At 55.0% G+C, this 14,116-nt stretch overlaps 1 protein-coding gene across 2 annotated transcripts; it reads right to left on the bottom strand.

Annotated features, from left to right (window-relative positions):
• Positions 1-123: 123 nt before the first annotated feature.
• Positions 124-11,154, bottom strand: MFGE8 (milk fat globule EGF and factor V/VIII domain containing). Of its 2 annotated transcripts, none has more exons than XM_079318445.1 (10): positions 10,882-11,154; positions 7,390-7,515; positions 7,002-7,127; positions 6,381-6,494; positions 5,794-5,975; positions 5,235-5,390; positions 4,195-4,339; positions 3,154-3,338; positions 1,773-1,928; positions 124-1,501 (listed from the first exon to the last, which is right to left on the bottom strand). In XM_079318445.1, the coding sequence occupies exons 1-10, from the start codon at positions 10,949-10,951 to the stop codon at positions 1,358-1,360; spliced, it is 1,404 nt and encodes a 467-aa protein (XP_079174571.1). In that variant the 5' UTR covers positions 10,952-11,154; the 3' UTR covers positions 124-1,357. The 2 variants fall into 2 exon arrangements, with proteins under 2 accessions (XP_079174571.1, XP_079174570.1); XM_079318444.1 differs by having other exon boundaries at positions 3,154-3,356.
• Between the last annotated feature and the right edge of the window lie 2,962 nt (positions 11,155-14,116).

Raw genomic sequence — 14,116 nt, forward strand, 5'->3', positions numbered from 1 at the left:
CCACACCCCAGGATGGAGGAGTCAACGGGCTCAGAGGGAGTCCTGGAGAATCACCAGAGCAGCTGGACTTCGGGAGGTGGGATGGCCTTCAGGGAAGCACAGAGCACACAAGCCAACACCCCCAAAGTTTCAGCTGGTTTTAATACTGTCAGAGATACCCCAGAGTGGGGCCATCACTGCCATCCCTTCAGGTTCCCTCAGCCCTTGCCAAAGCGAACCCATTGCCAGCCCAGCCCCACGGCTGCTTCACATCCCAGCAGGCAGGGGAAGCATCACTGCCAGCCCAGGACAGCCTGCCTGTGCTCCCACCTGGGGCTCACTCATCTCCTACTGCTAATCCCAAGGGCTCCAGCATTGCAAGAGGCTCCCTTCCACCCCATGTAAAGGGAAAAATAACAGGTTGCAAAAAGGGTGATGGCACAGCTCTCTGCCCACTGCATTTGAGTGGTTTAATTACCACCTTTCCCATCTTTTCTCCACATCCTTGTGGCTACAAACCAACTCTCCCCACTATCAGATCATAGTCCCCCTGGTCACCACTGGGCTCTGAGGACAAGGGACAGCCAAGCACCCCAAACTGCAGTAAGCTGGAGATGACAGCAAGGTTGAGACTTGGGAGGCTGCTGGAGCTGGCATCCCAGGAAGGGGAATGGGCAGTGCCTGCCAAAATGCTCGCTGTGATGCCTGCCAGAGTGCCCAGCAGGTAGAGCCACCGCCAGTGGGGATCTGTGCCTCTTGACAGGAGCCATCTCATCACTCCACTCACACTATGTGGTGCTGACATCGCAGCAGGAGACTCAGGGCCTGGCAAAACGGGCAGGGGACAACAGCTGAGTTTTTTCAGAGGATTTTCACAGCCCCTGCTTGCAGACAAGCAGGGAGTAGGAGGGACATAGGAGGCTGCAAGCCAGGGGAGCCTGCCCTAAGACCCTGAAAACTGCTCCAAGACACAGCTCAGGCAAGGGACTGGCACTGGCTGCAGCCTCTCTGCTGGAAGCAAAAGCAAGGAGAAAATTTGTCCCCAGGCTTAGCAGAGAAGATAAAGCCAAGCCCTGGTTGCAGGACAGAGTCCCCCCAGCAAGGCCTCATTTGCAGGATGGTGTCCCCAAAAAAGCTGCAGGAGGGAGTCTCAGCCCTGGCTGGAACAGCAAGAGGGCAGGAGCCATCCCCACATGCCACCTCAAGGGCCCCATAAAACGCAGTGCTGCAGCCCCAGCACACAGGGCAGGGGAGCCCTCTCGACCCTCCTGAGTGTGGGGACATGGAGAGGGGGTGTGAGGGCAGAGCAGGAGCGGGCAGGGCAGGCAGGGTGCAGGCTGGGCAGCGGGGGGGAGCAGCCCCGTCCTTCTTGCGGCGCCTACTCATCGCAGCCCAGCAGCTCCACGCGCAGGGTGATGCGGTTGTTCCAGGCCACGGGCAGGATGCGGACGTAGCGGGCGTAGAAGGGCACGTCAAACACGTTCTTCTTGTGTGAGTAGTTGTCACTGTTGCCATCAAAGATCTAGAGGAGAAAGGTGGGTATCAGTGCTGCCAGGACCCTATGGCAGTGGTGACAGCAGTGACTGATAGAGTTCAAGAAGCCTTTGGACAACACTCGCAGGCACATGGTGTGACTCTTGGAGTGTCCTGTGCAGGGCCAGATGTTGGAATGATCCTTGTGGGTACCTTCCGACTCAGCATATTTTTGTGATTCTGTGACCTCAGCCCCACCACTCATCCCACCCCACCACAGCCTGGGCCCTGGGAAATCGCCTTGCCCTCCCCACACCCACCTTGGTGCTGTTGGTCTGCGCATCCCGGTACAGGGTCCAGGACGTGCCGTTGTCACTGTAGGCCACCTTGTAGGATGCCACATACTGGATGTGCCCAAAGTCACGGGCTCCTTGTGTGATGATGCCTGTCACCTTCTTCTGGTCCCGGAGGTCAATCTGGCAGAGACAAGGCTCGTCACAGCTCCTTGCAGGAGCAGTGCTCCCAGCCTACAGCACCTTCCATGGTCCAGAGGCAGCCAGGAAGAGCTGGCCCTCATGGGTCAAGAATGGAGAAAACACCACTTGACCCCCATTCCAATGCCAGACAAATCATAAAACATGATTGTGAAGTATTTGATCCTTCAACACTCACAGCATCCCTGAAAGCAAACAAAAGTGGGCACAAACCCATCTCACCTCCTCTGCCCACCCCAGAAACAGTGTGGGAAGGACACAAAAAATCTCAACTATGAAAAAATGCAGGATTCACAGAGGAGATGCATTTCCACTGGAAAGTAATTCTGGCTGGGAAAATATGCAGTTCAACGCAATCTGACATTTGGGTTAGAAGTGAGACTGTTTCTGTTCTCTTTACTCTGCTACACTGTGTTTACGTTACAGGGTAAACCACTGAAGGAGCTGAAAGCCTCATTAATTTCGTTCTGTTTCCATGCTCATAGAGGGCAGTTCCAGCTACATAATACACATAAATCCTGAGTGTACATGTAAATCCATACACACATACACAAACAGGCAGTCTGTGGTGCAACAGCCCAACTCAGCGTGTCATCCCGACCCCGTCATCAGCCAACGTCTCGATAAGGTTTATTTAGAGTTGGGAGGCAGCTGCTTTTAATCATTTCCCAAATAAAAGTGGGACAAATATCCAAACTGCTTTGTCCTATTATGTCATGGAATCATGTGAAAAGTACAAAAACAGGGGAGGAAAGGAAAACTGAGAAGGAAATTTCAAAACTATTTGTTTCTATTCCAGACTGGGAAGAGAAAAGCAAGCCTGATTTTTTCCTGCAAAGCAGAAAACATGGTGTTCTGGGCAGTCAGAGGGTGTTGGGACGGTCACTCAGGCTGGGAGTGAGACAGAACTGTGTTGCAGGCTTGATGCACCCTGCAAGAAGGTGCAGATACAACATTCCACAGAATACACACATCCCACTTTGTCCCTATGGGCACTGATTCTGACCCAGAGCTCCAGGACTGCTGTTAAAACCGGTAGCTGTACCCATCCTAACCTGCCCCTGTGATCCCAGCTCGAGGAGAGCACTGCTGGATTTTGTGACCCACAACAAGGCTCTGGCCACGCCAACCTGAAACAGGAGGTGGCTTTAGGCACAGCTGCAGGAGCTGGTGAGGAGACAGGAGGTGACAGAGACCAGAGACCCACCTGCAGCCACTCGGACTGGTCGTTGTGCTGGGCTGTCCAGGCGTTGGTTTTGCCTGTCATGTCCAGGCGAGCGTAATGGGGGTGCCAGGTAAAGGCATCGATGCCCCAGGTCTTGAAGACACTGGAGGCTGTGATCTGCTGGTCGGAGATGAGGCGGGATTTCATGCCCAGAGGCTCCGAGCAACCTGCCGTGTTGAAATACACTGTAACACAACAGTTTACACAGGCAGTGAAAAGGAAAGAGACAACAGCACGGCTGCAAGTAAAACCCCGCAGACCTGTCCGAAGCCATCCCCACATTCCCATCCCACTGCCCAGAGCGGCATCGAGGCCAGGCAGGGAAATGCTCAGCAGATGTGCAGGGCTGCCTTTTCCTGGGATTTTTAGCTCCCAGCTATTCCCTGGCTCACAGTGCCTCCTGCTGCAGGGATGAGTGGATGTACCCACAGCACAGCACAGCCCAGCCCAGCCCTGGAATACAGAAAGCTTTGGCAGGAGGCAGAGAGGGTTGTGGAAAGAGCAACGCAAAGATATCCCCAGCCAGAAGCACGGATGGCACCACACCCACGCAGCAGCAGGACAGGACCCAAACCCCCACAACATCCACTCCCACACCGACACCGATCCCACTCAGCTCCCAGGAATGCGCTGCAGGGCAGGAATGCAGGAGGGACAGGGAAAGGGCTCAGGCTGAGGATCCCTTGCATTTCCCAGAGGACTTTGATCCTCCACTGCTTTTCAAACTCTCTGGCAGGAAAAGCAGCGGGTTCACAGCTCAGACGGGGAGGGGGCACAGTAAAAACTCCCAGCTTGGGAAGGTGTTAGCAGTGTGAGAATGCAGCTCAAGCTGCTTGAGCCGACGGGATTAATGGCTTGTGCTCCCCAAACACACCCCTGGGTATTCCCAGGCATCAGCACGAGGAAAAACAAGCACTGACAAATCCCTTGTCCTGAGGGACCAGAAGCAGGCCGAGGGGTGATGCCCTGCCCCGTGTCACCCCTGCCCTGCAGCCCCCGGGGAGGGCAGGCACCAGCATTTACCGTTCATCTCGCAGCCGATGAGCTCGAAGCGCAGCGTGCAGGCACGGCGGCACATCACGGGGTAGATGCGCAGGAACTGCGCCGTGATGGGAGGGTTGAACATGTTGGTCTGCATGGTGCCATAGTCCGTGTTCCCCTCAAAAACCTGCAACAGTGACCAGGGCTCAGTGCCCCTGCTCTCCCACAGTCTCCTGCATCAAATCCCTTGTACAGCATACAGAGAGATCTTGGCACTGCCAATGGTAAAAGAGCACAGAGGGGGAAGCTGGGCTCTGTTTTTGTGCCCTGGAACAGTGCAGGACCTTGAAGGAGCTCCAACACTCGCAACAGAGCTTTGCTACATTCTCTGCTTCATCCTCACCCCCACAGAGCCACACACGCAGCAACACCCACTCCCACTACCACAGTGCTCCTCAAATCATGACAAGCACAGAGGTGGTGGCTCCCTTCTTCCTTTTTAACATAATAAATAGAATCAAATTGTGTTTCATGCACTTTTTCCATTGCTGCAGAAACAAGAGGAATTTTTCTATTTTTTTTAAAGCAAAGCAGATACTCCCAGCCATTCCCCAGATGCTCAGAAAGCCAGCAGCAGACACTTGCCATAAAGAACTGGAAGTGGAGAGTGCTGCAATCTGCAAGTATTCCCACTTTGAGACATGCTGTCAGCTGGTGCTTGCTACAGATACAACATTCAGCTACCCAAACTGCTAAGTAGCACTCCCAGACCAAGCCCAGTTCCCACAGTGTGCCAGTGATAAAGATACTATCTGAATGACCTAAATCAGTCAGTGCTGCTTCTTTGGTTATGCTTATTATGGTCAATTAAACAGAGGCAGGGAGTATTGCTTGGCACTGGGACTGCCTGTGCCATCTCACTGCTAGGAGAGTTCCCAGTGCAGCTTTGCCCCAGGACAAGAGCACTTTCCCACACACAGGGATGCAGCTCACAGCCACGCAGCTCACAGCCACCTCAGCACGCACAGCACCCCTGGATGGGGGCAGCTGGGACATCCCCTACGCAGAGCATTGCAGCCCACCTTGTCTAGATTCAGTTTCTCATCCTTGAAGAAGGTGAACTCCCGCCCGTCCAGGCTGTAGGCGACTTTGTAGGCGCGGACAAACTCCTGCTGGCCCACGCGGCGCGCGCCCTGCGTGATGATCCCGCTCAGCCGCATCTTCCGCAGCAGGTTCACCTGCGGAGGGGAGAGCAGCACCAGTGAGAGCAGGAGGATGGGGTGCACAGCCCCCACACCCACCAGAACCACCAAGTCTGGCTGGGAGAGTGGGCATTGGGACAAGGAAAGGGGCTGCCCAGGGCGGTGGAACTCCCCTGGGGAGGAAGCTCTCCATCCCTCGAACCTTGCATCCCAAGGTGGGCAGAGCAAGGGGGAACATCAACCCCTGTCCCACCTTCCTCCAATGCACTCGCCTTCTCTGGACACATCCTAAGATGCCCGTGGGTGGCAGCTCAATGCAGCAATTTAGCCCTACATTTGCCACCAGGAGCAGTGAAATCCCATGACAGAAGGACTGCAAGAGCAGCCATGGCTGCTGGGGCTGCCCTCTGTGCTGGCATTCCAGTCCTGCTGCAGGTACCTGGATCCAGGGGTTCTTGTCATAGTTGCTGGAGGTCCAGGCATTGACAATGCCGTGGTTGTTGAGGCGGGCGAGCTCTGGTCCCCAGCGCTGGAGGCCAAGGAAACCGTAGTAGACAGAGGATGCTGAGAGCTGGGCATCAGAGATGGCTCCTCCTTCCATGCCCAGGAGAACAGCACAGCCTGGGGGCAGAGGGGAGATCAGGATCAAAGAGAGACTAACCCAGGAGCAGAACTAGGGGTCATTGTTTCTTGTCTGGGGACAGAGCAGGAGAGGGAGGCAAGCCCTAGAACCTGGCTGTCCCCTCTCCTTCTCATCTCTTAGCCAAAACCACATCATCCATCAGTCCCCCTCACAGCACAGAGGTCTGGAGAAGAAAGGGCCTTCCTGGGGCACTTTAGAGAGGAGAAAGCACCTTCCTGAGGAAAGTTCCTTCCATTAGGACCAGGCCTGCTGGCACCAAAAGCAGCCACAGCTGCCCTCCAGATCCTCTAAACCAGCTGGTGAGATCCCTCCTGGCAATGAGGGATAGACAGTAGGGAACAGGAGGGAATGGGAATTCAGTACAGTTGGTGCCAAAGACTTACGAACGTGGCAGGTCTTCCCCAAGAATGGAGAAGGACACTTGCAGGTGTAGTCACCATCCAGGTCCAGGCAGGTGCCTCCATTTTTGCAAGGTTTGGAGGAGCATTCGTTCTTGTCTAGGGGAGAGAGAGAGGAAGAGCTCAGGACACAATCCCAAAACCAATCCCAGAGGGGAGACCCCTCATTCAGTGCAGCAAGAAGAGGAGGAGGCATTCCCTGAACAGGGTCCATGGGTCTCTGATGATAGCGTGGCACAGGTTAAAGCTCTAACTCAAGGACCCATCTACACCATGTCCCCACTGAGTGCAGCCATGCAGGACACACAGGACACACAGTCACACCAACACTGGGAACCTGTGTGGAGCAGGCTGAGCCTTGAGGCACCCCTTGAGTTATTACTTGAGGCACCAAGTCCCTCCAGAGATGCAGAGCAAGGTTCAGACATAGCTGTCCCCACACCATGGTCCTTCCCTCCACCCCGAAAGCTCCAAAACCACCCATGATCCCTGACACAGCCTGGTGCCCCATACAGTCACAGCTGCACACACCCCCCAGCTGTCACCCAAGGGGTCCCCAAGCTCTCATGGGACAAGTTTCCCCTGCCCCCCACCCCCTGTACTCACTGTTCTGGCAGTGCACCCCATCGTACCCCGCAGGGCACTTGCAGATGTAGTCAGTGAAGACATCACCCCGGTTTGGGACCAGCTGGCATTCACCATTGTTGTGGCAAGGATTGGGGTGGCAGGGCCCTGGGGAAAGGGAAAAACAACTGTAATAGAGGCACAGGTGGAAAATAAGAGCACCCAGCAGACTTCCACTCCCCACAGACATTGCATTCCCCACAGTGCATCCCATCACCATATCACTACTGAGATCTCTGCTCTGTGTGTCCATCAGCCATCAGAAGGGCTGAACCCTAAGGCCAGTGGTGCATGGCCAGGACAAGGGCACACTAACTCTCAGCAAGGCTCCTGGCTGACATGGAGCACCTGGGAAGGGTCAGCTCCTCACCTTTCTCTGTCTCATTGCAGTCAATCCCAACATAGCCCTCTGGACAGATGCAGAAGAAGGGAGCTTCATTAATCCCAGTCAGGCAGGTGCCCCCATTCTGACAGTGGTTCACATCACAGAAGTCACCTGGAAGTAAAGCCAGGTGTCACTGCAAACCATCCCTAAGGCAGGCATCCACCAGAGCTCCATGCACACAAAGGCATCCCAACAGCAGGAACTGGGGCTGCAAATCCCACAGGGAAGGGAGCATCTGCCAGGGACAGGCTGCTGGACCTTGCACAGGGCTGCTGGCATTCAAAAGCAATGGTTGAGACTGGGAGCATAACCAGCAGCAAGGACCTGCCCTGCGCCGGCACATTAAAAGAGAGGTTTAACTGTCAAAGTGAAGACAGGGGAAACCCAGGTTTTGGTGCATTAAATGTTTTTGACACTTGGCTGGGAAATGTAAGTGACTAGGCTGGGGCTCACTCAGGCACTAGAAGGACAGGATGATTGCAGAGAATGGGGTGCTGTTGCTGGGTTTTGCTAATACAGGTTTGTACTTGTAAAAGCACAAAAAAAAACCCCAAAAGATTGTAGGGGGAGCTCGCATGCCTCAGTTCCCAGATGCTGGAGTCTTGCAGGAAGGAAGCACAAGGTCCATCTCTGCAGGACGCCTGCCAGACCTCCATCACACTCCAAGCAGCTCCCACAAGACAGCCCTGGCCCACAGGCAGGTTCCCCCAGGGAGCTGGTGGGGCTGCACCATCTTCCCTGCCTGTTCACCCAGGGTTTACATGGCAAGGTGGTGGTGGCAGGGGACTGCAAAGGTGGCTCAGCAAGAAGACAACAGGAGCTGCTCCCATGCTGGAGACAGCCAGTCCCAGCCAATGCTAAAACAGACCCTATGCTGCTCGAAGCTGGTGCCTATCACCAGAACTAGGGTTGCTTCTGTGATAATATATGCAAGATAAAGTAAAAAGCACTGTGCAGCAGCTGTAGAAGAGGAGTGAGAAAAATGTGAGAGAAGCAGCCCTGCAGACACCCCCAGCAGGGAATAAGGAGGGAAAGGAAGTGATCCAGGTCCAGGAACAGGGATTCTACTGCAGGCCATGGAGAAGGCCTGTCTCCCTGAAGCCTGTGGAGAACCACAGGGGAGCAGATATCCACATTGCAGCCCACAGACAACCCCAGGCTGGAGCAGTCTCTTCGTCATGGACTGTATCTCATGGAAAGGACCTGCACCAGAGCAGCTCATGAATAACTGCAGCCCGTGGGAAGGACCCACTCTGCATCTTTTCCTTCTTTTCTCCACCCTATCCTGTTGAGGAGGGAAGTTAATTATGTCAACCCACTGCACCCTCCAACTTTCTACGCCCCATTGAAGGGCTGAATCAAATTGCAAGAGCTGGGCTGAAATTCCTCCCACCCTCAACTTATTCTGCCTATAAGCTGCAAGACAGCAACCTTCCATAAACCTAGACCAGATTTCCACAGAACTGTGGAAAACAGAGCTCTGAGTTACAAAACTCTGTAACTCATCAAACAGGACAGCACATCCCTTGATGCCATGTGTTTCTCTGCCAAGCTGCTGAAGTCAGAACAAGTGCTGAACCCAGCTGGAGACCTAGGAATAACCCCTCACTACCTTCATGACCTGGAGAAGGTGGAAGTTGATGAGCTGTGGGCTCACTGCCCAGACCCACACCAAACAACACGATTCTCATTTGCGTAAGCTACTACTCAGTGAGCTCCTACTCATTAGTCCTTTAATAGCAGCACTCCTTCGAGTTAATCCTACTCTTCCTGACACTCCACATGTGTAGGGTACACGCTGGTGGCAGGCAGGCCAGCATCAGGTTGAGGTTCCCATGAGGATGCTGCAGCTCCCTCAGCCCAGCCTCAGGAGGCAGAAAACTTGGGCACCAGTTCAAGTCACTGCCTGTGCTGCCCAGCCTGTTCTGCATGACCTCATGCTCCATCAATGCACTGCCATGAGCTACAGCATGGGAGGAGAGGGCTCCTGCTGATATGGGGGGATGCCTTTGCCCTACACCCCTCCATCCCTCCGCAGCTCTTGTGCACATCCACCCTATCCCAAGGATCTCCCAGCAGCCAGTCAAGGCTGCACAGACTGAGCTACTTCTGGTCAACAGTGGGAGATGGCTGCTTCCCCAGGCACAGAGTGTCAAGGAACGGGTGCTCCCCAGCATCAGTGCTGCCTCCTGCACAGGAGTGTCTGGGGTGTGACATGGCAGCAAAGCAACAAGGTCTCCTCCCAGGGCTGGGGCAGGAGGGGTCCAAGTTTTATATTTTAGTTATTGCAAGTAACTGGACTCCCTTTTATCCCCTCCCAGGAATAATCCCTTACGTGGTGGGTGTCAGTAGCCAGCCCCCTGCCTAGCAGTGAGGCACACAGGTCACTTTTTCCACTTAGCAAGCAGTTTTGGATGCTCTTGTTTCTGGGCTGTTTCAGGCCTGGTTTCAGAGCTGTTCAGCATCTCCATCTTCCACACACACATTTTTCTCCAGTCAGGGACAGAGCTGTCACAGGCTGAACACTCAGGAACCAAGGCAACAAAGATCAACCACCGCTTTTGGAAATGTTTGCTTATATGAGCCCACAGGCTGGCTGGAAGGCAAAAATAACATCCTGCAAATACTAGGACAGCTCATCCCAGCGGGGCTGGGGGAAGTCAGGTCTCAGGAGGGCAAAAAAGGCACCTCCAGACACCCAGGCAGAGAGAACATAAACATGGCCTTCCTCACCCCTTCCTGCTGCCCTTTGTCCCCTGACCTGCAGCCTGCATTTAGGCTTTGCTCCCCTTTTCCCTGGTCTCGTCCATCCTTTTTGAAGCCAAGCGCCCCAGGCATGACCCACGGGATTATGACGGAGCTCTGCTCCCCAGGGTTGCCCTGGCCAGGCCAGCTGGGGCGCAGTACCAGGCGGTCCCAGGGACGCTGTTTACATTTGAGCACGGTTATCTGAGCCTCGGCTCCTGCAGCAGCAGCCCTGGGGCTGGCACGGCGTGCCTGCAACCCGCACCACAGCGGGGACCACTCACCCTGCACCCCAGATCCTCCCGCTGCACGTCCCGGATCCCCAGCACGGCGGATCCCTGGCATCTCGGGTTCCCCTGCATCCCGGACAACCCCTGCACCGTGATCCCTTGCACTGCACATCCTCAGCATTCCGGGCTCCCCCGTATCGTGGATCCCCCGAAATTCACCCTCTCCTGCGCCGCGGATCCCTGCACACCAGGTAACCCTGCACTCCAGATTCCCTGCACTCCCGCTGCCCTGCGCCTCGGACTGCCCTGCACCCCGGAATCCCTGCACACCGGACAATCCTGCACTCCAAATTCCCACCACTCCGGATCCACAGCATTCCAGCCTCCCTGGCACCCAGGTTTCCCTGCACCCCGGATCCCCTGAACTCTGGATCCCCGGCATCCCCGATCTCCGGAATCCCGGCTCCCCGGCACTCCTGATCTCCGGTTCCCCGGCACTCACCGGACACGAGCACCAGCAGCAAGAACACCACCGGCACGGCGAGCAGCACCCGAAACCGAGCCGCCCTCATGTTGCGTGCCGAGCCGCGCCGTGCCGCGCCGTGCGCTCCCCCCGAGCGGCTCCGCTCCGCTGCGCTGGGCTGCGCTGGGGTCTGCTGGGCTCGGCTCCGCCGGGCTCAGCTCGGCTCAGCTCTGCTCAGCTCGGCTCGGCTCTGCTGGGCTCCGCCGGGGCTCGGGGCGGGCAGTGACTCAGCCCAGCCCGGCCCGGCGCGGCCCCACGTGCTCCGCCGCCCGCCCCCGGGGCGGGACCGGCCCCGCCGGCGGGACACGGCCCGGCCGAGGCTCCGCGCCCCCGGCTGCAGGCAGCCCCGGGGGTACAGCACCAGGGCAGCAGAGGTGTCTCTGCGAGTGAGGGTCACCGCGGCCGCGCTGATGCTGCCTCAGTGACAGGCACCGCTGGTTCACTCCACGCCTCATCTCGGCCCTCGGGTGGGACTTGCTGAGCCTGGCAGTGCCCGTGGCTCCTGGCCCTGGCTGGCAGGCAGAGGGTGCAGAGTTGGACGGGAATGTGCTGGGGGCTGCCAGCACTTGGCAAAGGAAGAGCTGTTTTGCAGCACAAACCCTACTTTTCTCTCCCTGGGTGGGATGAAAGCTGGAGAGGGCTTCCCCTCCGATGGACAGTGAACACAAGCACCCTGTGCCATCCTTGTCATCCAGCATGCCAGTGGCATGGGGTTTTCCCAAGTTCCTCCTAACTAGCATCCAGGAGTATGAGAAAGGGTCTGGGAGTGGCATAACAGCTTTCTGCCCAAAGCACTGCACCACAGCTCCACTGGTCTGGCCACAAACTAGCTCCCTTTTGAGCTGTGCTCGGCCACCAAGGGCTGGAAAAGCCCAGCCATATTCTTGAGAGGAACTGGTGCCCTGTGGGGAGCTCTGCCCTAGAAGGCAGAAACATATTTAGCCCTGGAAGGCTAAAGCATGTCCAGGCTAAATCCATATTCAGCAGCAAATTCTTTGGAAAAAGAGCACTGCACAGCACAGGAATGCTGGACCATTTGGCCCTGTAATGGAAATCTACTCCAAACCCTCCTCCTCCTAAACGTGAAGCTGATCTTATCTCTTCTTGCAAAACCCTCCATTTCAGCATTAACTAACCCACCTCAGACACTTGGGCTGCTCATATTTATGTGTTGACTTTGAGTGTTGCTACATTTCTGCCTTTGGCAATGCAGCCACGCAGCCATCCACGAACTGGGCAGTCCAGCTGCATGCTATGCACTTTGACCAGTCTTTTCTCCTTCCCTCCAGTGTCCAGCTAAACCTTTTGTCAGACGCAGTCAACCCATGAGAGCACCCAGAGTAGGAGCAGCACACCAGGAAGAGACCCCTGGGGCAGGTCCAGCTGGGCTGGTGACTTCTCAGGGCACCAGAGAATGAGAAACACATGGAGCTGGACACGTATCCCCACCCACACCCACCACCCTCACTGCTGGTGTTTCTCTAAATTAGTAACAACACAAAGAAAACTCCAGGTAAAGTTTAACTCCAGTGTAGGGAGAAACAGCAGCTGGAAAGCAGGGAGCACACAAGACACAGTACTTGCTTTCGAATAACCCTTCAACCTCAGGGTAATTACTGCTGTGGTGTTCTGAGGAAAACAAGGTCAGGAGGAGGAGAGCACGGGGCAAGATTCCCAGGGCTGTGCACAAGCAACTAGGACAAGGGTGTTTGTTCAGCCTTTTGAGGGGCTACTGCCTGGATTAGTCTCGGAGAGAATGCAAGACCCAGAGGGAGCTGCAGAAAAAGCATCAGCCTCTCTAAAAACAGAAAGCAAAATGTTTTCTTTCTGTCCCCAGAGGCATGAATGCCAATGTCCTAGGAACGTGCATGGGAAAGGATATTAAAAAGTGAGTTGTGGAGGCCAGATGGAGCAATGCTCTCCACAGGGACAGTGCTTCTTGCAAGTACCATTGGCTCTGTGAATGGAGACCTGTGATGGAAAGGGGCATCCCACGAGAAACTACACTTGGGAAGGGTCTCTGCTGTCCCAGCAGGCAGAGGGAGGCTCTGGACATGGGCAGCAGAGAAGAAAGAGTAACGAACTGTCAAGGACAGGAAAGAAATGAGGAGCAGAGACAGCTCCCACAGGCAAACACCACACCCGGGCTCCTACAGCCGCCAAGTTTTTGCAAGGGATGGCTCTACTTGAAAGAGTTGGGTAGGTCTAAGGTCAGGCATAATTTCACTCCCTTCTGCAGGGACTACTTAGGCCTTGCTATTGCAGTATTTACCACTGGGTTTGGTTTCTTCTGCACGGACATCTGCCAGATTTTGCAGTGAGTAACCCTTTCCAAGCTGTGCTGATAGCAGATAGCCTGGTTCCAGTAGCTGGGGTGATAAAGGGGAAAATAGGTGAAGATGGGGCCATGCAATTCTCTGATGCAATCTTATTTATTTTCCAGATTATAAAAAGGTGTTTTCCTGTGAACAAGAGAGGTGAACAATACACAATACGCCCAAGCATAAAACCCCCATCTGCCATAAAACTGACCAGGGTGATGAATGTGCAGTGACAGCTTTGATATCAGCAGAGCTTCATGTTCCTTCCCTCCACTCCCTCTCAGAAACTCACAGGACCTTTCCCCACCACAATCAGGTAGCAAAGATGCCCCTCCACCCCCAGCAAAATTCTGCTCAGCCCTTGAATGGATCTTTTTTTCAGCAGCTCCTATTGTTTAAACAATGTGTTCTGTAAAGGAGTTCACAGGATTAGGTCTATCTCAAGTCAGTTGCTACACTCCAGAGGGATTTCCCACCCAAAGCACTCCCACAACACTCCTTGCAACATGGTTTTGCTGTCTCACCCCAATTTTGAGAGCCCCCTAAAAATCCCTGACAGACGTAGCCCACTTCCTTCACAGGCACAACTATTTTTTAGAGTTCAAAGTTGTGTTTCAGGCCACAGCACAGGTCCTGGGAAAGTTTTCTGCTGCGCGGGATCAAGCCTCCCACCCTGCCACACGTGTTAGCCACTCTGAGTGGGAAGGAGAAATGATCTGCAGCATCATAGCAGTGGATCAAGCCCCAGTCTGCTCTTAATCCCTCTAACAGGATAACCAAGGGCTTGTGCCAGCATTTCTAACCTCCTGCAGCCCCAGGCAGCATCACTGCCTGCTGGCCTACCAGCACATGGTTTCCAGCGGCTGCTGAAGACATCCACTGGCTGGGACAAT

This window comes from Erithacus rubecula, assembly GCF_903797595.1.
Source record: "Erithacus rubecula genome assembly, chromosome: 14".
In the NCBI taxonomy this organism is placed as follows: Eukaryota; Metazoa; Chordata; class Aves; order Passeriformes; family Muscicapidae; genus Erithacus; species Erithacus rubecula.